At 41.4% G+C, this 24457-nt stretch overlaps 1 protein-coding gene across 1 annotated transcript in view; it reads right to left on the bottom strand.

Annotated features, from left to right (window-relative positions):
- LOC147672484 (killer cell lectin-like receptor subfamily F member 1) overlaps positions 1-791 on the bottom strand; it is a 61425-nt gene extending 60634 nt beyond the window's left edge. Inside the window, exon 1 of the mRNA XM_086947997.1 lies at positions 618-791. Within this exon, the coding sequence (XP_086804123.1) occupies positions 618-681 (64 nt within the window). The 5' untranslated portion in view covers positions 682-791. The remainder of the gene's footprint in view (positions 1-617) is intronic.
- Between the last annotated feature and the right edge of the window lie 23666 nt (positions 792-24457).

Below are 24457 nucleotides of genomic sequence, written 5' to 3'. Positions count from 1 at the left end.
AAACAGTCAGGGACACATGATGCAGACGGGAATGATGACTCTGTATGCCTAAAAGATCCCCTGAAACAAATGTACATAATATTGAATCTAAATGGAAGTCATTTGCATACTCAGCTGTAATACTGAAAACCTGGCTCTGGCTCTGGCATAGACTGGGCCCCTATGCCACAGAGGCAGAGGATGGGAGGCAGAGCCATGCATGCCAGAGCTATGCATAACAAGCATCATTCATCCATCGTGGCGACTGAGCTCAATCCCACATATAGATTTGACTATCAGAAATCTTATAGTAAAAGAAAAAGAGCTACAGGCCCCACCACTGTGACAGGGGCTCGAATAATACAACCATAGCAGTGGATATAATTGCAGCTAACTCACAGATTTCAGAGTAACACCAGCTACATAGAAAGAAATGCAAAGCATACCCTTGCGGTGCCACCTGTATGACTTACAGTTTGAGTGCGGAAGCTCCTGTGCAGCTTACAGAAACACAAATCATGTAAACACAGGGTAAGGGAGGCGCTCCCTGCTCTGCAGACTTTAGAATTAGTCATGTAACATCTAATGCCCTGCAGAGATGGCATGAATAACTAACAAGTGATGAAAATGATGCATACCTTCGTTTGCAGGCTTCTTCCTTCCCAGAAAGTGTAAAGTTGTATAGCCTTCTTCATCCTCCATTGGTTAATTCAAAACTAAGGTTTGATCAAAAAGATATTAAACGTGATCCACCTACTTTCGGCAGGCAAACCATCAGTTGTTGCACATGAAACACCTTTGTCTGTACACAGGAACCGGAGCTGGAAAGTCTGTGCTGGTCGTGGTCAGAAACACCAAATGCAGAGCTCGGCTGATCATGGGCAGCCACCAATAGACTTCGCTGACCACACAACATTGTGGTGTTGGGTATCTGAGCCAGGAAGTCACCTGTCAGCAGTGCACGAATATGTCACTTAGCATTTCCTCTGAATAATTTGAAAGTAAGTGCAGACATTGGTCAAATAAAAGATTAAACTAAACAAGATGTGAACAAAATTACACATATAATACAAAAAATGGCAGAAATAGTACAAAGGTGTGAGATACCACCTGTTGAAAGTACTACCAACGCGTTTGCATTATTGCACAATAACAAGCATCTGAATGTACTTCCGGCTTCTATTTCTGTGTTATACATTTAGCCTAGCTGCTCGATTAAACGTAGCCTATTTTTATAAGTTGACATAGACAAGCGATACACTGCAGAATTAATGATGCCAGTTTTCAAAATGTAAAAAGAACAACTGATGGACAGAATGCAGAACAATGCCATACATTCACCCCAGTAAAAAGATCTGGGCCTAAATCCATTGTTTCTTTTCTCATCATGCCATTCCAGTTTGAACTCAGTCATATGCAAATCATTCTTGACCCTGTGCCCATTGGTAACAGTCCAGCCTGAACGGCCAGGTCCTCCCTGGACTGGAAACAAGCTGCATCCTACTGAATCTCTATCCCAAGGTCTTCTTAAATTCTTCCTATAAGAAGAGCTATGTACTAGTTTCACATTAGACCCTGTGTTGTGTTCTCATATTGGTGTGTTGGAAGGTGGATTATTAGTAGTGGTAAATATGCACCTACCCCTAGCAGCAAGGCTACTAACAGTCTGGGGCTCAGAATAGGTCTCAAAAAATTATTTCCATGCTAAACCCTTGGTCGCTTGGCTGCGAGCAGGCATGCTTGACTTCAGAGACAGGTATGTAAAGCATTTAAAAACACCTATTCAGTAAATAATTAGGACACAGCACACGATAAAAATCAAACATCAATTTATAAAAATATGAAATATGTATATCTTTGAAAATACACCAAAACAAAAAAAATCCAATGTAGGGAACCGGGGATATGATTTTTTAAACATTTAGCACTATATAGCACATTATTATTATTATTTAGGATTTGTATTGTGCGACGAATCATCCCCACAGGCATCTCTCTGCACTTTTGGCTACACAGTGCTGCAGGCTAGGACAAAAAATTGCAGATTTAGAACAGAAGATAGAAGCATATAGCGCCTATTGGGATATCTGGTCGCACTAGACTGTGTCAAAATCAAAGTTTCAGGCTGACCGCGATGGAGCCCTGTGCAGCTACCACTCGCTGTCGGTCTTGGTCGAAGTTTTTACCTTCTGACTTAGAAACTTTTCTGGAGCTTTTCCTCCAGGGGTCCCTCAAAGCTCCCAGCCTGTCGGGATCGGTGAGGGTTCGCCGGCTTGTCTTGCGATGAGGTCCCGGATAAACATATGGAAGTCAGACCACCTGAGTTTTCCAGCTAGATGAACCAGAGATCCAGGCTGGTTCATGGTTAAAGGTGGGCAGCTTGACTCTCACAGTTGGTCCCGATCAGCTTTTCTACATTCGAAATGAAAAATGTTTACTTAGCTTATTCTCCCGAGGACCCTCGATGCGCTTCACGAGGCCGGATTCGGTGAGGGTTTCTAACAACCGCCGGTTCAAACTCTGGAAGTCAGAGCTTATCAGTAGAACAAACTTTGAGGGCAGGCCAGCTTGCGGTTGGGGGTCACAGGCTTGGCTGGCCAGGTCAAGACGGTCCATCTATGGATCTTTTTTCCAAAGTTGCACCAAAGTTATCCAATGTTCTGGAACTTCTTTCTGAAGTTCCTCTGAGGTTTTCAACACGTCCAACATGTACTCAAAGGTTCTGGAAGCTCTAATATGGTCCTTGAAAGTTTGGGACTTCAATTCTCACAATTCACTTGGACAAAACCCTTACAAATCCCCAGAAATCACTCCAGACTTGGAATTCTATGTGGTGATGGCACAGGTGAGCTCTGTTAACATGTAGCTTGTAGGGAGTCCACTCTTTAGTCATTTTGAAGCAAGTTAGGTCCACAGGGCTGTAGTTTTAGATTGTGCAGCAGGTGCAGTCAGTCAGAGTGCAGTGCCTGGTTGGTGCTAATTAAACTTCTAAGCATGGACCCCTCTCCTTCCCCTTGTTTCAAGCAGCAGAATCTGAGAGGACCTGCCCTCTCAGATACTTATTCAATGTTCTCCAGGGTCATACAGGAGGGCACTCCTGTTCAATGAGGGGCAGGGCAACGCCCCAGAGCATCACCATTTCCTCCAAAGTGTTGCACAATGGTCTCCTAGAAAGCACTATTTCTCCAAAATTCAATATGACTTATGTCTCAGCAGAGAGGCAAGAGCTGGCCAAACCAACCTGCAGGATGACTCATCTTCACACCCCTGCCATCTGAATATTACTTCCTTGAGCCTTCAGCTGACTGGGTTTAGAGGGTAGGGGTGTAAATGGAACTAGTTTCCTCTGCCTGTTCCCGCCTTCTTTTGAAAATCATGTATTACGACACCTCCCCTGTGTGTCATATTTCAACACTGAGTCACAATATTGTGTTCTTCTAACAACTGATCATGAAAGAGGTGCTACACATGGCCTTTTCAGCATAGGGTCAGAGAGAGGGCTCTCTCAAGTGAAAGGTCATCCCATTCCATTACGCCACGCCCCACAGAGCTCCAACTCCAACCGCTAGAATTCACCAGGGATCAACATTTTTGGATAAGCAGGACCCATGTTATGCCATGTGATTTACCTAAAGGTTGAGGTTCCACCATAAAGATCACTTTTGGCTTAAACTGTTCACCAGAACGTAGGGAAATCCACCGTTCTACTTTACTTACAGTAATGACTCTAGTAGCATTAGGTTTAACACAGTGATATCAGCTACTAGAATCGATTAAGTGATTAGTAGGCTATTGGACTATGCAATTACCACTCCATTGCAGTCACCCATAAATAAAATGATGTGTATCAGAATTGGACTAAAGACAAAACCCGAAGGATTTGATCTCAATGATTGGGTAGATATTGTAGATGTTAAAAATGGTGGGGTCCCATGGCGATGCATCTGCGGTCCCACATTCATTATCCCACATTCTGACTATTAGTCCGTTTTGCTGGTTTTTGGTCTTTTTTGCCTTTTTTGTACATGAAAAGTTTTGATTGATCTATCAAGCAGGTTCCAAGGAAAAAGGGTATGTTCCAGAACACAAAATCCCTACACATTTTCCATAGTTATCTTTAGGCAAGGACAGAGAAAAAAGGCAATGAACAAAATTACACCGAATATGGCAGGAAGCTAGATTTTGGTCCGCAGACTGTGCTTATTTGTGATTTTGTGTAAATTTGTTCAGTAGTTTTTTTAGAAATTAAGGTTACGAAAATGTGTATATCTGGATAGTTGGGTCCGCAAAAATCTCTTGAGACTCTCATGGAAGTGGTAATACAAAATTAAAGCATTCAGATTGGGCCAGGGAACTTTTTTCCCTTGGGCCAATTTACTCCCGCTGGAGTCAGACTCTTTTTGGCTACCAGCAACATCATAATTTTTTTTTATGCTAGCCACTACAGGGCTCAGGGACTAGTCTTTCTCTACCATAATTAAACCCCGCTTGATGGCCCTGCAGAGTATGTGCCGGCAGAGGTGGACCTCTAATTCTGCCCATCTATTTTATACAGTAAGTCCTCCCCCTGGCCAACAGAGGTTACTATGCCACCAAACTACAAATTGGGCACATCATTTCTTTACTGAAGTGCAAGAAGAAGCATACTATATATATCTTCCTAGCTTAGGTATGATTCTGCATCAAACAACATTTAGGTGCCAGATGTAGGAAGCCTAATACCGGTCGGTAATGGCCGAAATAACCAAACTTTGGCCGTTACCGACCGGTATTATGCTTTTGGGATGTAGGGGCCTAATTTAAGGATTCGGTAATTTTCCGAATCAGTATTTTAAGGAATTGGTAAATTACCGAATTCTTAAATACCGATTCGGTAAATTACCGAATCCTTAATGTATATATATTACCTACTGGCGGTCGCCAGTAGGTAGTTATAGTTAGGATTGGCTACCATAGGAAATACGCAACATTCTATTGAGAATAACTCTGGCGCCGGTTGAGGAATATGTGTGTAATTTTCGAAAACTTTGGCCAGCTCCGCTCCACTCCTTCCCTGGAAGTTCCGGGGGGATTCATGAAGTGGGGGCTGACAAAAAAGGGGGGTCCCAAAATGTGTTTTCCCCATGTTAATTTCCATAGGACGGTCTGACAAGTCTACAGCCCGAACCGATGAATGGAATTACGCCAAACTTGGCAAAATTGTAGGGACTGGTACGCAGATGTGCCTTTGCTATATTTGGTGGAAATTGCTCCAGTGGTTTTTTTGAAAATTAACTTCAAAAACACATATATATCTATAGGCGCGCTCCGGGCGCTCACTGGTACGCGTACCGGGGAGCGCAACCGGCGCGCCACGGGAGTGCGCGAGCGGAAATCTGATTGGCTGTCGGGTGTCTGTCAACATTCTAAACAGTCTGGAGAGTCCGTCTTCTTGTGTCTCGGTAGAATCGAGACACAAGAGGTGAAAAAGAAAGGGGGAAATAATTAAAAGGGGGCAGAGTAGACACCCCCTGCCCCCCTAGGTTTTCTGAGGGGGGCCTAGAAGGACCCTGAAGGGCAAAAAAAACTTTTTTTTGGGGGGAAATTTTCGCAGGGTAAGTGCTGGGTGCGTTCTCGGGTACGCTCTCCGATATGCGCACCCTGAGCGCACCACGGGGAAAAACAGTGTAAAAAAATAGAGTAAAAAAATAAAAAATAATGTAGAGTGTTTAGAGGTAAGTTAGCTCTGAAAAGAGCTGTTGTGTTATGTTGGTGTTTTGTGTACCTACAAGTAGGTACCAATGCAGAGTCTTATATTCAAGAGGAAAACTCTATTCCCCTCATTTGTAAAATGCACACCATCTCTCCTGTAGATGTCTTGCATGTTGTAACGCAAGTTGTTGTGGTAAATGGAACCCATAGCATAGTCTCTGAGGAAAGCAGAAACAGATTTATTTAAATGTTTCCTTGCTTTTTCAATCTGTGGACAAAATTGGTTGGACCAGTTCCATTTTTGCCTTTGGCAAATATTTTAAAATACCAAGGCAGTTTGTGGAAAAAGTAACATCAATTGCCCAAAGATGTCCTTTAAAAGCATTTCCAGACCTACCCCAGTCAAAGTGCCTAAGTCATTTCCACCACATTGCACAATTATAAGGTCAGGGTGTGGTAAATGCATAAAGGATTTTACCAATGGTATCAATTGGTGACTCCTCAATCCTCTCTGTCCAATCCACACAATGTCCACATTTGGTAAATCAAGGTTGTCAAATCCTCTGTTAGCTGCGTATTTTTGACTCCAGTGGACATAGCTATGACCCACAAACCAGACTTTTTGCATGTTGGAGGTAGATGTGCTTCTAGTCAGATGAGTTGTGGAAATGGAATGGCAGTTTGATTATGAAAAAAAGTGTTTGAGAATCAGTGCAGTTGAATAACAAGAAATGATTGGAGCTTAAAAATCTCCACTGAAAATTAGGGTGCATGCTTTTTTTTGTAAGAAGTCATTTCAATGGTTGAGAAAAAGTCATTTAAACAAACATTGCAGTTGATTAGCTAGTAGATTGATTGGTCAAACACCCTTGATAGATTTATTTGCAATATAGTATGATGAACTTGTGAACTGTGTGCTGGTTTAAGAGGGAGTTACCATGGTTACTTGGTGAATGAGCACTGGGGGGAGGGGTGAATGTTATGTGAGTTTCAAAGTCTTGAAATGTACAACCAATTAAAATGTGCAGTTTGGTTTTGAATTTGTGTGGGAATAATTTTCATTGGCTAGGTACAAGAATATGGCTCTGAAATGAGAAAGAATCAATGCCATTATTCTCTGGCTCAAGTGAAGGAAGCATTGTTCAGACATTCTGCTTAAGAATATCTGTTGACTGTGACTGACACTGTTTTTCATCTTCCAGCATTTTTAAAGGTGAGTAAGGATTCTTTTAGAAAAGATAGACAGCATAAAGATTTTTGACAAGTATCACAGTGAGTGTCTGTGTGAATTAAGGAATTATATTTTTACCTTTTTCCATAATGTTAGCTGTGTGTTTATAAGGTAGACTTCTTTTTAAATAGTTTTTTATGCTTGGATTCAATGCTGGTTTAGAAATTGTGTAATGGTTTCATTGGACTTGTAAATATGCTCCTTTTTTTGAAGCACCTTGTGCAACCTTAAACATGGGTGGAAGCAGTGAATGTATGGAGAGGGATAGGAATAGCAGATAGAAAACCATATTAAATGGGGTGGGAGATGCATAAAGTATTTCAGTAATGGTATCAATTGAGTTGGAATATAAGATATAGAGGGGCATATTTACAAGAAGCGTGCGCAATGTTTGACATTAATGCTGGTCCAGAGATACTGTAATGGTTTCATTGGCATATTTACAAGCAGCGTGCGCAATGTTTAACATTAATGCTGGTCCAGAGACACTGTATTGGTTTCATTGGCATATTTACAAGCCGCGTGTGCAATGTTTAACATTAATGCTTGCCCAGAGATACTGTTATGGTTTCATTGGTATATTTGCAAGACGCGTGCGCTATGTTTAACATTAATGCTGGTGCAGAGATACTGTAATGGTTTCATTGGCATATTTACAAGCCGCGTGCGCAATGTTTAACATTAATGCTGGTCCAGAGACACTGTATTGGTTTCATTGGCATATTTACAAGCCGCGTGCGCAATGTTTAACATTAATGCTGGTCCAGAGACACTGTATTGGTTTCATTGGCATATTTACAAGCCGCGTGTGCAATGTTTAACATTAATGCTGGTCCAGATATACTGTAATGGTTTCATTGGCATATTTACAATACCAATTACCTCATTCTCTCTCTGTTAGCCTCATTCTCTCTGACCCCTTAGTCTGTCACTCCTCTTCTATCACACTCACTCCCTGTAACACAGACACCCTCCCGCACTTATGTTTCTTTCCTCTCTCACTCAGGGCCTCATTTATGAGAAATGACGCATCGTTGCGTGAAAGCAGAGATGCATCACTTCTCAGTGCGCTCTCCTTGCGACATTCCTGATGCGTCATATTCAATGTATGATGTATCATGTCGCAAAGAGTTACAGATACATCAATATTTCTGACGCATATGTAAGCACAAAAGTGACGCATTGCTGGAGTGTGTCACAAAAGTGACGCAATTCCAGCAATGCATCCTTTCTTATGGGGCGAGCTCCATGTGAAAGGGCCTGCGTCAGTCTTACGCCCGCTGTGAGGCAGGCGCAAGATTTTGACGCAACAGTGTCCTAACAGTGACGCAGTGACTTCTCATAGATTTCACTGCGTCACTTCTACGACCCTTCCTTGCGTCAATACGCCCCCTTTGCATTCATTACTCCTGGCGCAGGTATAATGTGGTGCAGGGGTTTACAAAGTGACGCATCTACCTAGATGCGTCACTTTGTAAATATGACTCAACAAGGTGCATTTGTTACAGCACTGGTGCGTCACAAAAAGTGACGCACCGGCGGCGTAAAAGTGACGCATGGCCTCATAAATGAGGTCTTCAGTCTTCTACTCTTACTTTTTCTTTCACTTCTTCTGTCTCTTCACTGCCTTACTCACCTTGTCTCACACTCACTTGTCTTTATCCAGTCTGAATGTCCACTCTTTCCTAAACATCACTGCTCTTTTCTTACCCTTCCACACCCCTGTTCCTTTACTACATTTTCTTCACTTATTCTCATTTCCCATGTTCACTCTCCTTCTCCTCACTCTCCTTCCCCACACACCCCTTCTTTCAGTCCCCCTACTTCACTTCCCTTCCCCTCTTGTCCCTTTCTTTGCTTTCTAACTCATTTTCCTCTCCTCTCTCACTGCACTCCACTTCAGTTACTCTTTTTCATTTTTTTTTTAAATACAGCTCTTTGATGGGAATTGGAGGTAGTTCTGAAAAGAACTTTTTTTTTCTACTTTTTTCCTTTTTTTTGAACAAAAACAAAAACAGGGAATGGGAAACGGCTCAACAGGAGCAAAAAAAAATAATCAAAATTAGGGCTGGGGATGGCAGCGGTGATTCTATATTGTTCAAACCATGAGCATAACACTTTGTTTACCATAACAAAGTAGCTGATCACATTGTCTGCATTTAATTGTGGCTTCATTAAAAGCAGGCTGAATATTAGGGATCAGCTGTTCTGGTTGCCCCCTCACTGATGATGCAGTTGCTCCTCCAGTTGATGTAGAAGCACCGTCCCCTGGAGCCTCTTGTGCCAGAGCCCTGACACTCTCTCAGGCATAGTCCTGAGGGTGCCTCCTCTCGACGTGCCGGATCATGGTTGAATTTCCAAAGGAATATTTTTTGGTAGGTTCACCCCGTGACAGGACAGTGTGACAAATTCGACACTCCACCTTTGGAGCATTTACTATTTTTTTGGTCTGCAGGTATGGAAAACATTTTCCAGATAATATGGTCCTTAACTCTAGGCTGAGGAACCTCTTCATCTACAAATCCATCTGAGTCATCACCGTTTCTGGATGCTCTGGCAGCCATGATAATCCAACAAAGATTAAGCAGCAAAAAGACAGGTCTTGCAGTCACAAAAGTGAAAGAAGAAGTGAAGGAAATGGGTGGGGATTTCATTCTTTGTAAAAAAAAACAGTTAGCAACCAATGAAAAGTGTTATTTTAAGGTCACATGACTTGACGCGCTTACGCTGCACGCACCGAAGCGCTTCCGGGGGCGCTTACGCGGCTCAAACGTAGGCGCTTCATGGGGCGCTCACGCGGCGCGAACGTAGGCGCTTCCGGGGGCGCTTACGTGGTGCGCCTGAGTGACATTTTGCTAGCTTTACGGAAATGCAAAATCATTTTCATTTCGTAAATCACAAATACTGCTTTTTTAAGTATGGTACTGAATGTCTTGCATTATTATTTAGCTCTCATACATATTTTTTTTTACGAACGCAGAATTAGCGCTCTCGCTACGCTCTTGGAAGAGCTTACCGGTGCGCGCACCCGGAGCGCTACAAGACAAAATGATACGGGTAAGCTCACCGGTGGGCGCACCCTGAGCGCCCCAGGAAAATATGATAAAAAAATATATATAAATTGAATAAATAATTTAAAAAAAAATAAATTAATTAATAGTTATAAAAAACAGCTAAAAAAAAAAACGTAGATTACAAAGTCAATATACAAAGGAATTAGCATTTAAAAAAAATATGAAATTCACTGAAAAAACCATAGGTTTCACAAACGTTATAGTTAGGAATTTGCTTTTAAAAAACCTTTCAGATTCACTGAAAAAACCATAGGTTTCACAAACGTTATAGTTAGGAATTAGCTTTTAAAAAACCTTTCGAATTCACTGAAAAAACCATAGGTTTCACACCAGTTATAGTTAGCAGAACATTTTACTCATACAAAACCATTGAAATTCCCACGTTATAGTTAGTTGGACTCACTATAACTCGTGCGCCCGCAATCCACTGCTGATGATGTCACATATTACATCATTCATGACATGGTCAGTGACATCACTGATGACATCACTGATGACATCTCAAATGACATCACTGATGACATCATTCATGTAACAATATGATGCACCTCCTCACACTCTAATCTTACCTTTGATACATCCAGTGTTAAATACAGACTACCATTCCAAAAACCATTGACACACCAATACCAGTTACTACATACGCACTCACTGATTCCTAAGTCTACATACATATCCACTCATTCACACATACAATCACTCATACATACAGTCAGTCATCAATACAACATTATTAAATGGACTTATACACCTATACAGACACTCACACACTGTCACTCATCCATGGAGTTACTCACACACCTAGTCAGTCATGCAAAGAATCAATCACACTCCCATTTTCTCATCTATGCAGTTATACACACAAAACCTTACTTATTCAAACATAGATTAACACATACTTACTCTCTTTTACAATCACTGATAGAACTACACATTATTCCATACAGTCACTTACGCAATCACAGGCTTTCATGTATAGTCATTTATATATGCCAACTCTCACATGCACTGTTTTTTATATATGTACTTACTTGGACATGTAGCACTGAGAAATCCATTCACTCACCAACACACCCATGCACACAGTCAACCACCCATACAGCTCTTTCCACATGCACTCTTTAACCCTTATACCAAGTGAATCAACTGCTCACACATTTATGCACAGAGTCACACACCTCCCAGGCACCCACACACACACTCAGCCTCACATACAAATACTTGCGCAACCAATCAATAACCCATATAGCCACTCATATAGCTACTGATCAACACATGCAGCAGCTTACAGAACAACAGACATAATGATGCACACATGCAGACAGTTTAGTCACTAACCCATGCATTCAGTAAGACACATTTAATCTCCCACTCATACAGTCAGTCACGCACCTACTAAATCCATTATCCAGACACTCATACATACACTCATTCTTCAATATGTTAAACACATTTTAACTTTACAGGAACACACAGACACTGGATGATGTCATCAGTGATGTCCTCAGTGATGTCATTGGAGATGTCATCAGTGATGTCATCAGTGATGTCACTGACAATGTCATGAATTATGTAATATGTGACATCATCAGCAGTGGATTGCGGGCGCGTGAGTTATAGTGAGTCCAACTAACTATAACGTGGGAATTCCAATGGTTTTGTATGAGTAAAATGTTCTGCTAACTATAACTGGTGTGAAACCTATGGTTTTTTCAGTATATATATATATATATATATATATATATATATATATATATATATGTATATATATATATATATATATATGTTTGCAAAGTCCGCTCTGGCGCGCTGCCTGCGGCCCCGAGGGAGGTGGCACCAATGCCGGCCGAGCAAGCCGGTAATCGTGATTCCAAAAGTTCCAAATGACAGTGCTCTCAGACCACAAAACAAAGCGACTCCAACTGCAACAGCCTTGATCACGTGATCAAGGCTGTCCGCAGCCAAAACATGTTGTTAGGTGAATAAACACCCTTGGAGTAGCAGTTGGAGTCGCTTTGTTTTGTGGTCTGAGAGCACTGTCATTTGGAACTTTTGGAATATATATATATATATATATATATATATATATATATATATATATATATATATATATTCCCTTATTTTGAACGCCAACACACTTAGGAGATAAACCTTCTTTATTGCAGGCAACAGACGTTTCGGGCACCTTTGCCCTTGCTCACTGGCCCAGCCTTATAAGTTCCGTCAGTCTTCGAGGATTTCAATATTTAATGGACTCGCCCTGACGGGCTTACACTGCCCCAAAGCCTCATGGTTGTTGCAGTTCCTTCTTTTCCACAGTGGGCGCCAGCGGGACTTAATGCTGGATTTTTTTCATCCCAAAGTGGATTTACTTTAGAAGCACCAGGGCTCTGCACTATGAGTCGTAAAACCCCACAAAAATAGACTCCAAAAGTCCACACTACGCTCTTGTTGTTAGCACAGTTGGTCCGCTGGCTCTGCGGCGGGGCGTTCATGCGACGAGGTGCGCCTCTGTATTTAGTCCAAAAACAAAGGTTGCCCTTATTTTGAACACCAATACACTTAGGAGATAAACCTTCTTTATTGCAGGCAACAGAGGAGCACAGTCACATCCAGAAAAGTTTGGCAAAGTTTCGGGCACCATTGCCCTTGCTCACTGGCCCAGCCTTGTAAGTCCCGGTAGTCTTCGAGGGTTTAAATATTTAATGGACGTGCCTTGATGGGCTTACACTGCCCCAAAGCGTCATGGTTGTTGCAGTGCCTTCTTTTCCCAAGGGGGCGCCGGCGGGACTTAATGCTGGATTTTTTTCTTCCCAAAGTGGACTTACCTTAGAAGCACCAGGGCTCTGCACTATCAGTCATAAAACCCCACAAAAATAGACTCCAAAAGTCCACACTGCGTTCGTGTTGTTAGCGCAGGAGATAAACCTTCTTTATTGCAGGCAAAAGAGGAGCACAGTCACATCCAGGTAAATTTGCCAAACGTTTCGGGCACCATTGCCCTTGCTCACTGGCCCACCCTTGTAAGTCCCGGCAGTCTTTGAGGATTTAAATATTTAATTGATTTAATGTCATCAGTGATGTCACTAACCATGTCATGAATCATGTAATATGTGACATCATGAGCAGTGCATTGCAGGTGTGTGAGTTATAGTTAGCTGAACTAACTATAACAGTGGAATTTCTATGGTTTTGTTAGAGTGAAATGCCCAGCTAACTATAACGTCCCTAAAAGCTATGTTTTTTTCAATTTATATATATATATATATATATATGAACCAAGTAATCTTCAAATAACCACACTCCTGTCGTGGAAAACGAAGACACGGACCCAATGGCTGTAGTCAAGGAAATCTTTTAATATATCCCTCGCTGGTTACGCGTTTTGAGCACCGAGTGCCCTTGGTCACACACCGCGCACCAGGTCAGCTACTAATTTATACATTTTTTTAAACCAGTGATGCTCCACCCATTTTCGTGGGTCACAAGGTGTAGACATAGAAAAAACACGCGTTCACTTAAAAACTACGTGCTCACCTCTATATACAATTGAATCAAATACCTGTGTTATATGAAAAATTATAACTGCATGAATGCAATATTTTTAACTCATTTAACCATGACCATGTACACATAATAATGTATATATACAAATACATATATATTGTATATACACCCATCCATCCCATACTAAACACGTGTCCATCAAATTCCAAATCCATCTATATACACCTAGAAAAAAAAAATTATATATATAAATATACAAACTATCCTATATACAGTATCCAAGTGTTGTATATAAAAATATATATATATATACCTATACCTATATACATATTTATACACTACAAAAATATATAATCACTTCTTATTTACAAATATACATTCATTACACACCCAATTTGGAAATTTCATAGCATTAAGATGGACAAAAGGACATATAGCAATGTAAAGTTATTAACAATACTTTGGAAGAATGTATGACATTAATTTGTACATGTATTTATAGCATGGCAACACTGATATTCGATTGACCCACTAGTGATAAATCAAAATATAATCTGTATTGAAAAAATCGTGAAAGTGCAAAATCGTGAGTTAAAAACAAGTTGTTGGTTGACTTAAAATTCATTAGTCACCAATATATTCTTTGGAAAAGGATAGAAAGATAATATTTACATGAAGGCAAAACCCCTCAAAGTCAGTGTGATAAATGAATCCTTGCTGGACTCCCATATGATGCCTAGCCGGCGCCATCTGGTATCAGTTGTTATTTTCAGAACGACCTTGAGGAGAAAAATATGGAGAAAACCACGTGAGAATTTTGCGTTGGATAAAGCTATAACAGATGATGCAAATCTTCAGTGGTGTTTAGCCCATTTGGGTACTTACTGTCTAATTCTATAATATATTCGGTTTCTTTTTTTCGGAGCAGTCTTTCTCTGTCGCCTCCTCGCATGAGGGGCGCAACCACATCAATAACATAATAAGATAAGTTGGATAAATCATTGTTATGTGTGGACTTGAAATGACGTGCTACTGGGTATGTATTATCACTGTTCACAATGGCACGTAAGTGTTGCAAGATTCTGGCGTGCACCTGTAGCTTGGTACTACCCACATATCGTAGGCCACAGGTACACGTCAGAACATATATTGCAAACTCACTGTGACAGTTGAAGTATCCCCGGATGGCTTTCCTCCTAGAGCTAAAAGGTGTAAAATAATGAGATGTATTCACTCCAAATTTACACGCCCTACAGGAGGAACATTTAAAGAAACCTTTTTGTTTGAGCCAAGCATTACCATTACTTAGTTCAGGATTATTTTTGACTAGACAGTTATGCATGCTAGGTGCTTTTTTGTATGTTATAATGGGGGCACTGGGGATAATATCACCCAAGATACTGTCTGTTTGCAGAATAGGCCAGTGCTTCTTCATAATAGATCTTATTTGTTTTTCTTGATTACTGAATGCCAGTATCAATCGGGGAGCCGGGTTGTCTGATTCCTGTTCTACAGTTTCACTTGTCAAAAGGGATTCCCGAGACTTAGCTCGGCATCGCCTAAGTGCACTGTTAAGAACCTTATTGTTATATCCCCTGGCTCTCAGTCTATTCATTGTGATCTGTGCCTCTTGTTCAAAGGTTTCTGGAGTGCTGCTAATTCTCTTGACTCTGAGCAACTCTCCATAAGGAATATTGGTGATTACGTGTTGGGGATGTTTACTGCTAGCGTGTAATATACTGTTGCCAGCCGTTGGTTTGCGATATAATGAAGTGTTAACAGTATCATTGGCAATGGCAACATGTACATCTAGGAAGTCTGCTTTCTCTCTGCTGATATGGGCCGTGAAGAACAGATTATCATTGTTCTGATTCAAAGCATCAACAAAAAGTCTAGCGCTTTCCTCATCCCCCTCCCAAATGCAAAACACATCATCAATAAACCGTTTCCAGTATCGAACCTGCTCAAATCCGGGAGTGTTGGTGAGACCGCGCTCCTCCCACCAGCCTACATGCAAGCATGCATAGCTGGGGGAGAAGCACGATCCCATCGCCACACCCCGTACTTGTCTCCATACATCTTTAGCAAACATGAAGTAATTGTTATTCAAACACCATTGCACTAATTCACACAACATCTTATTATGTGCATAGTATTCACATGATCGGGAACCAAGATAGTAAGTGATGGCGTTTAATCCTTTACTGTGGTCTATGGAAGTGTATAAAGACTCAATGTCCAAAGTTAAAATACACCAATTTTGACGCCACTGGATGGAATTGAGTTTGGAGAGAAAGTCCCCCGTATCTTTTAGATAACTTGGCAGATCTTTAACAATGTCCTGCAGAAAAAAGTCTATATAATGTGAGATATTCTCCCCCACACTGTTTATTGCCGCTATAATAGGGCGGCCCGGAGTGGGTATTTTCTGCTTGTGGATTTTTGGGATCAAATACAATCTTGGTAACACTGGATGTTCTCTGTGCAAGTAGTCAAATTCAGCTTGAGAGATCAAATTGGTTCTTTTGTAAGACAATAACATTTTCTTCAAATTGTCTTTGGCTCGTTTATAGGCCATCCCATTCGATCTTTCATAGCAGGTGGGGTCATTTAACTGTCTCATGGCTTCAGCCACATACTCTTCCTTTTTCCATAAGACAATATTACCCCCCTTATCGGATTTGTTGATAACAACTTCCTGATTTTGACTAAGTTTCTTCATTAGAGTATTGTATTGTATTGTCCTAGCATTGTTTATATTGCATTGTGCCTGTATAGTACGGTTAAGTCTTTTTAAATCTTCCGTCACGCACTCGTGATAAATGTCAATTGCATCTTTAGGAATGACGGGTAAAAAGGTGCTTACCGGTTTGAAGGGACTCTCTCCAGCTCCTTTTTGACGAATATCCACATTACTCAGTTCTCTTTGTGTGTTGAGAACACCATCCTCCACCGTTGTTGAGGCCGCCGTATTACCCAGATCACACAGGGTGAGCAAGAGTCTAGCATCTCTCGCTGCCGGGACTGCTGGAACTGTGGCTGTGGCAGTGACAATGGCACTGCTATTTGCTGTCATGCCCGTGGTACGCTCCCTATTTTTGGCAGCGTTTTTGGATGCAAAAAACTTTCTGAGTTTTAGCTTGCGAATAAATTTAAAAACATCCGCTCTTGTATTTGTATAATTAAATGAACTTTCTGGACAAAAATTGAGTCCTAGAGCCAATAATTGCTCTTCTGCTGTGGTAAGGGTAACATCGGAAAGATTGGTAATGGTACAATCCTTTATTGCTTCTTCTTGTTGAACCATTGTTTCTTTTTCTTTTGCTGTTGAGGCTGCTGTTGCTTTCCTCCTTTTGCGTCTTGCGTGGCGTCTTGCGTTACGCTTTTTGCGTTGTAGTTCTTTTTGTGCCTCGGACGCAAAGTTTGCAGCCGATCGTCTACTAAAAAATCCATTTCTTCACCGATTTCTAAAATTCTTCCCGGTTGTGTTTCTGTGTTACTAATTTCTGACAGAGACATGCTGGATGAGCTGGCCAGAGAGACTGTTATATATATAAAAAATAATAATAATAATATATATTTTATATATATATATATATATATATATATATATATATATATATATATATATATATATATATATATATATATAGATATATATATAGATATATATATATCTATATATCTATATATATATATATATATATATATATATATATCTATATATCTATATATATATATATATATATATATATATATATATATATATATATATATATATATATATATATATATATATATATATCTATATATATATATCTATATATATATATATCTATAGATCTATATATATATATATATAATATATATTCACAGAAAAAACCATAGGTTATACTCCATATATAGTTAGGAATTTGCATTTACAAAACCTTGAAAATTCAATGAAAAAACCATTGCTTTTAGGCCATATATAGTTAGGGATTTGCATTTAGAAAACCATATTTTACTCGCATAAAACCATTGAAATTCCATATATAGTTAGATACGCTAACTATATATCGCGCACCCGCAATCCACTGCTGATGATGTCACATATTACATCATTCATGACATGGTTAGTGACATCACTGATGACATCACTGATGACATCTCAAATGACATCACTGATGACATCACTGATTACAACATCCAGTGACAGTATGTTTCTGTAAAGTTAAAATATGTTTTACATATTGAAGAATGAGTGGATGTATAAGTGTCTGGATGAAGGATTTAGTAGGTGCAAGACTGACTGTATGAGTGAGTGATTAAATGTGTCTCACTGAGTGCATGGGTTAGTGACTAAACTGTTTTAATTTGTGCATCATTATATCTGTTGTTCTACAAACTGCTGCATATGTTGATCAGTAGCTATATGAGTAACTGTATGGGTTATTGATTGGTTGTCCAAGTATTTGTATGGGAAACTGAGTGTGTGTGTATGGGTGGCTGGGAGGTGTGTGACTCTGTACATAGATGTGTGAGTAGTTGATTCACTATATGTATAGATTCAAAACTGCATGTGGAAACAGCTGTATGGGCGGTTGACTGTGCATGAGTGTATTACTGAGTGAATGGATATCTCAGTGCTACATGTCAAATTAAGTACATATGTAAAACACAGTACATGTGAGAGTTGACATCTATAAATAACTGTGCATAAGAGCTAATGAATGTGTGAGTGGCTGTATGGATCATTGTGAACATGTATCAGAGATTGTATAAGAGAGTAAAGTAAATATGTGTTAGTATATGTTTGAATAAGTAAGGTGTGTATAACTCTATAGTTGAGAAAATGGAGGTGTGATTGATTTTTGGCATAACTGACTAGGTGTGTGAGTAACTCCATGGATGAGTGACTGTCTGTTTACACTGATTGTATCTAAGGTTATATTAGAGTCTGAAGAGGTTCATGGTATTATCACATGAATGATATCATCAGTGATGTGATCAGTCATGTCAAATGAGATGTTATCAGTGATGTCATCAGTGATGTCATTTGAGATGTCATCAGTGATGTCATCAGTGATGTCACTAACCATGTCATGAATGATGTAATATGTGACATCATCAGCAGTGGATTGCGGGTGCGCGATATATAGTTAGCGCATCTAACTATATATGGAATTTCAATGGTTTTATGCGAGTAAAATATGGTTTTCTAAATGCAAATCCCTAACTATATATGGCCTAAAACCAATGGTTTTTTCATTGAATTTTCAAGGTTTTGTAAATGCAAATTCCTAACTATATATGGAGTATAACCTATGGTTTTTTCTGTGAATTTCAATGGTTTTTTAATAGCAAATATCAAAAGCTGTCAAATGTCAAGTACGTGATAGGTAAAAACGTTTTCGTGTTTATGCACGCTGATGTGCTTTGAACGCTGCCCCCCCCCACTCCCCTCTTTTCTCTTAGTAGTACTCTCTCTTTGCAGATAGTGAACGGTAGTTAACTCAGACCTTTACCCCTGTTGTAATCCGTCGTACCTGCTTGTCTCTCCATTTGATTAATTATTATCCAAGCATTTACTGTTTTACAATTGGTTCTCTTTGGATCATTCTCTATTTACAAACAAGCACAAAGTCGCAATACTCTGTTTAGTTTTTGCAGATAGTGAAAAATCGTGTAAAAAAAGAAAAGTAATCGAGCAAAATCAGTAGACCACTAATTCGATCTCTTTTTAACCTCGGTAAAATACAAACATTAGGAATAACCCTTCATGAGAAATACGAAAATAGTGAAATGAATTGAGCTCCACACCATGAGGGCTGCAAAACAGCTCGACTCCGCCACCCACACCGCCCAAAATAACGGCAAACCCTATGCAAATATTATAAATATACACAACACACCACCAAAGAAACAGAGTAAAACATTTTATTAAATAACTATTTACATAACTATTTTATACTTTTTATTGCTCGATCCGGCTAGCTCAATCGATCGAGCATGAAAGTCATGCACTGATAACAAGCGTTGAGAGTTTGTAGAATGATGGCTTCAGATTTTCCACATACGGTGTAGTGGCGCGAACTGGCAGGGGGCGTTTGGATTCTACCCCTTCTCCAAATAAGATTTTCATACGTGAATGTTCGTTCATGCTTTTTGTCCCTGAGTTGCTTCCATGTCACTGCCTTACATAAATGGCATAAGTCCTGGTTGTTGAGTGCCATACTTCAGAGTTCTAAGCAGCTCTTGTAACACTGTTTAAACCTTATTTGCACCTGCTGCAGCTTCACTATTCAAAGTAAGTGGGGTCCATTTGTGGACCTGACTGCATTGGAAAACAATGTGATACGGTGCCTCCCTAAACCGCTTGACGGAGGCCCCCGAGGGGCGGTGAGATGGCGCGGACTGAGAGGGGGCGCTTGGCTCCTGCCCCCTCCCCAAGTCGTGTTGCCCTGGTGAGGCCTGAGATCGCCCCCGGCATAGGCGGCCGGCTCCCGGGGTCCGGCGGAATTTTTTCCCTTTTGAAGAATCTTTCATTCTGGACCTTTTCCCACAATCCGTTTCACCTGAAGACACGCTGTCGTAGGGCGCCCCTTTACCGTTTTAGTTGCCATTCCGCCCGCTTTTGGTACTCTGTGCCTCTTCCGCCATTCAGCTGTTTACCGCTCGCTCTTGCGACTACAACGTCTCGCTCACCATGTAGTTGAGTTGCTCCCGCTCTTAAGATTTGACCGAACTTTTTGGACTGCTGAAAGCGGTGGAATTCCGACCGCTGGTTGGTGGACACATTTTGACTATATTCTGCACCTGCATTGTCGCGTAATGCGTCATATGACGCGACGCGTTAGCGCACCCGGAAGTGCTCCGGTGCGCAAGGCGCAGCTTCCCGGAAACGATCCAGAGCGCGCCGCGCAGCGCGTAACGTAAGCATAACAGGTCATGTGACTTGTTAATAAAACTTTTCATTGGTTCATTTTACTTTTTTTTTCCTAATTATGTAAGACTAGGTCATGTGACCTAAAAATAACACTTTTCATTGGATTAAAACATTTTTTTTCCCCAAACGATGAAAGCCCCACCTTGTTTCTGGATGTTTCAGACTGAAGCTGGCGTCACCATGAGAGCACCACCATCTCGTAGCTCCGTCGTGGCCATTCCGCAAGCAATCATGGCAGCCGCTCCCCACCGGAAGCCTGCGGGAGTCGACGGCCCCCAAGACTTTTGTACAATCTTCAAGGCTGAGGGGACGCTTTCGAGAATGGAACCCAAGCCCTGGCAGACAAGCGTCCGAGTTCCAAGGTGTCCCAGGGCCATTTTACTGGACCAGGCCCAAATCCGAAGAACCGGCCGCCATTTTAAGAGTCCTGTGGCAGCCGCCTATCGCTGCACCGCAAGAGTGGGAGCAACTCAACTACATGGTGAGCGAGACGCTGTAGCCGTAAGAGCGGGCGCTAAACAGCTGAATGGCGGAAAAGGCACAGTGTAGCAAAAGCGGGCGGAATGGCGACTGAAACGATAAAGGGGCGCCCCACTACAGCAGACAAGCCTCCGCCATGTGCTTCAAAACTGCATATGTATCTCGTGATATCAAGGTTGGGCAACCAGTACAGAACAAGCAGTTACGAGTCCCATTTACACCGGCGCCATTTTGGGCGCGGCCGGGCAGGTCCAGGATCTACTGAAACATAAAAAATGAGGCTGACGTCTCTGAAGCAGTTGACGAACAGCAGGACATAGCAAATAAACATGAACTCTCTAAAGCTGTTAACTCACTGCAGAACAAAACAAGTGAACCTGAAACCTCTGGAATAATTGTCGCTCAAAAGAACAACACACAAAACTCTGTAGAGCCTGACGAAAAAAAAACAGAAGGGCACTGTAGTTTCAGACACACTTAACACTAATGACTAAACAAAGATATCGTCTGTTTATAAAGCAGTTATCATCTTGACAGAATTGACAAAGAAGTGTACAGACACCAATGCATCAGCATTCTCGGAGATAACATCTTAAGGAACAAAGAAAGACCTGTTCACTCTTGACACCCCAGGTGCTGTGTATATTGCACTATAGTGCTGCATCGAGAAAACGGGCAACCCTATTGATGTGGATTTTTCATTATTGATTATTGTAAAGAAATGGCGACTCCCCCCTTTAGCAGATTAGCTAAATGTTTGCGTAATTTAGGCATAAAAGTTATATTATTGTTGTTGTTGTTATCGTTATAGTTCTGGTTAATTTCAAAAAATGGTTAAATATATTTACAGTTTTTGTTGCGTTCGTTATATTTAAATATTAATAAAGTTTTAAAATGTAACTGTCTTGGAGTACTATATTTTTTTTAAAAATCGGGTGAATGGGGCCTTGAATCGGGTTATTGTCATGTGTGGGCTTTGCAAGTGTACTGCTACAAGATCGGACATTTCAAACTCAAATGCACGTTCTTTTTCTTACCTTTCCGAAGCATGGAGCGCAATAGCAGGCAGAGAAAGGGTGATGCACGTGTTGAACACTGCCTGGCCTGCAAATTGCTGGCATTGCCCCCCCGCCCGCTCCTGAAAGAGGGCACACACACACCGCCGCCCCGAGTACTTCACAAACCTCTAAAAGACCATGCGCTTGTTCAATGGGAAGTGGATAACATGGCTAAGAGCATTTGCTGACTAATGCATGAATATCGCTGACTTTTCAGCGATATTCATGCATTGCGGCCGTTTTTTATCGCATTTGCGATAAACCTTGCTAATAGCAAGGTTTATGTGCGATAAAATTCGCCGAAATGCGGCGATAATTATTGTCTCTAAACAAGTTAGAGACAAAAATTACCGCTAGTTGTTGGAAATATGCCCCCGGGTTTTTCCTTGCAGGAATCGGGAAGCGAAAGACTAGCACTGAAATCAGTAGTCTCACACCTGAATCGGGAGGGTTGACATGTCTGGATACTCTACAGCTGGGGCCATAAACTACATCCGCAGGGCTAGGTGATAGCCTAGGTCCGGCCTGGACAATCGGACACAGAGGAAGAGGAGTGTCAGAGGGTGCGGTAGTGAATAGGGTGAAAGGGAGGTGTCGAGCGGGCACAGGGTGTGATTCTCAGAGAAGAGCAGCGCAGATGGGGGAAGTATATGGCCCATGCATGAGAGAGAGAGCGGGGGTGACCATTGCGTGGGGGAGATGCGTGCGAGGGTGGGGAGCCATGCTGAGAATCGGCGGCGTGCAGAGAGTGGCCCTGGTCAAGGCATCTAAAATGGCTGCCGTGCACGACAAAATTGTGGCATTGGACAAAAACGCAAGATGGCGCAGACAATGTTTATCAATAAGGATTCATTTATAACAAAATATTTACTCGCAGTGACAAAATGGTGTTCAACACTTCCTGATTTCCATCGAATCGAACGTTAACAAACGTCACGCAGCCAAAAAAAAAAAAAAAAAGCTCACGCACAGAGCAGTTTTTAGCCATGTTATCCAATGGAAGGTGGATAACATGGCTAAGAGCATTTGCTGGATAATGCATGAATATCGCTGACTTTTCAACGATATTCATGCATTGTGGCCGATGTGCGGCGATAATTTTTGTCTCTAAACAATTAAAACGAAGCACAAAATGGCGAATTCCCGTTTCGCTACCAGTTTGCGGCCCAGTTCGCGGCCCGTGAAGCGCTTCTACCGTGAAAAATCATTTTTTTTTATTTTCCCCACGGGACCCTTTAATAACCCCAACAACATTCCTAGGGGGTCAAGAGGGGTATACCTTGCCCCCTTTCAATAAATTCCCCCTTCGTTTTTCACCTCTTCTTCTCTCTCGATCCTACCGAGAGATAAGATGGCGGCCGCTCCGGACTGTTTAGAATGTTGACAGACACCGGAGAGCCAATCAGCTTTCTGTTATCCAATGGAAGGTGGATAACATGGCTAAGAGCATTTGCTGGATAATGCATGAATATCGCTGACTTTTCAACGATATTCATGCATTGTGGCCGATGTGCGGCGATAATTTTTGTCTCTAAACAATTAAAACGAAGCACAAAATGGCGAATTCCCGTTTCGCTACCAGTTTGCGGCCCAGTTCGCGGCCCGTGAAGCGCTTCTACCATGAAAAATCATTTTTTTTTTATTTTCCCCACGGGACCCTTTAATAACCCCAACAACATTCCTAGGGGGTCAAGAGGGGTATACCTTGCCCCCTTTCAATAAATTCCCCCTTCGTTTTTCACCTCTTCTTCTCTCTCGATCCTACCGAGAGATAAGATGGCGGCCGCTCCGGACTGTTTAGAATGTTGACAGACACCGGAGAGCCAATCAGCTTTCTGTTATCCAATGGAAGGTGGATAACATGGCTAAGAGCATTTGCTGGATAATGCATGAATATCGCTGACTTTTCAACGATATTCATGCATTGTGGCCGATGTGCGGCGATAATTTTTGTCTCTAAACAATTAAAACGAAGCACAAAATGGCAAATTCCCGTTTCGCTACCAGTTTGCGGCCCAGTTCGCGGCCCGGGAAATGCTTCTACCGTGAAAAATAATTTTTTTTTTATTTTCCCCACGGGACCCTTTAATAACCCCAACAACAATCCTAGGGGGTCAAGAGGGGTATACCTTGCACCCTTTCAATAAATTCCCCCTTCGTTTTTCACCTCTTCTCTCTCGATCCTACCGAGAGACAAGATGGCGGCCGCTCCGGACTGTTTAGAATGTTGACAGACACCGGAGAGCCAATCAGCTTTCTGCGCGCAAAGTTCCGAAACGCGAAAAGTAAGCGGACCGGATCGCTGCCCGGAGCGCTGTTACAGATATATATCTTGATTTAAACGTTAATTTCTCAAAATCCACTGAAGCACATATATTGAGACCTAGCAAAGGCACATCGGGCTACCAGTCCCTACAATTTTGCCAAGTTTCGTGCAAATCCATTCAGCCGTTCGAGCTAAAAGTGAGGCCAACCGCCCTATGGAAAACTCAATGTAAAAAACGCGTTT

The sequence above is a fragment of the Lissotriton vulgaris genome, unplaced genomic scaffold (assembly GCF_964263255.1).
Source record: "Lissotriton vulgaris unplaced genomic scaffold, aLisVul1.2 SCAFFOLD_689, whole genome shotgun sequence".
Classification (NCBI taxonomy): Eukaryota; Metazoa; Chordata; class Amphibia; order Caudata; family Salamandridae; genus Lissotriton; species Lissotriton vulgaris.
This window is presented reverse-complemented; position numbering and strand designations above follow the sequence as displayed.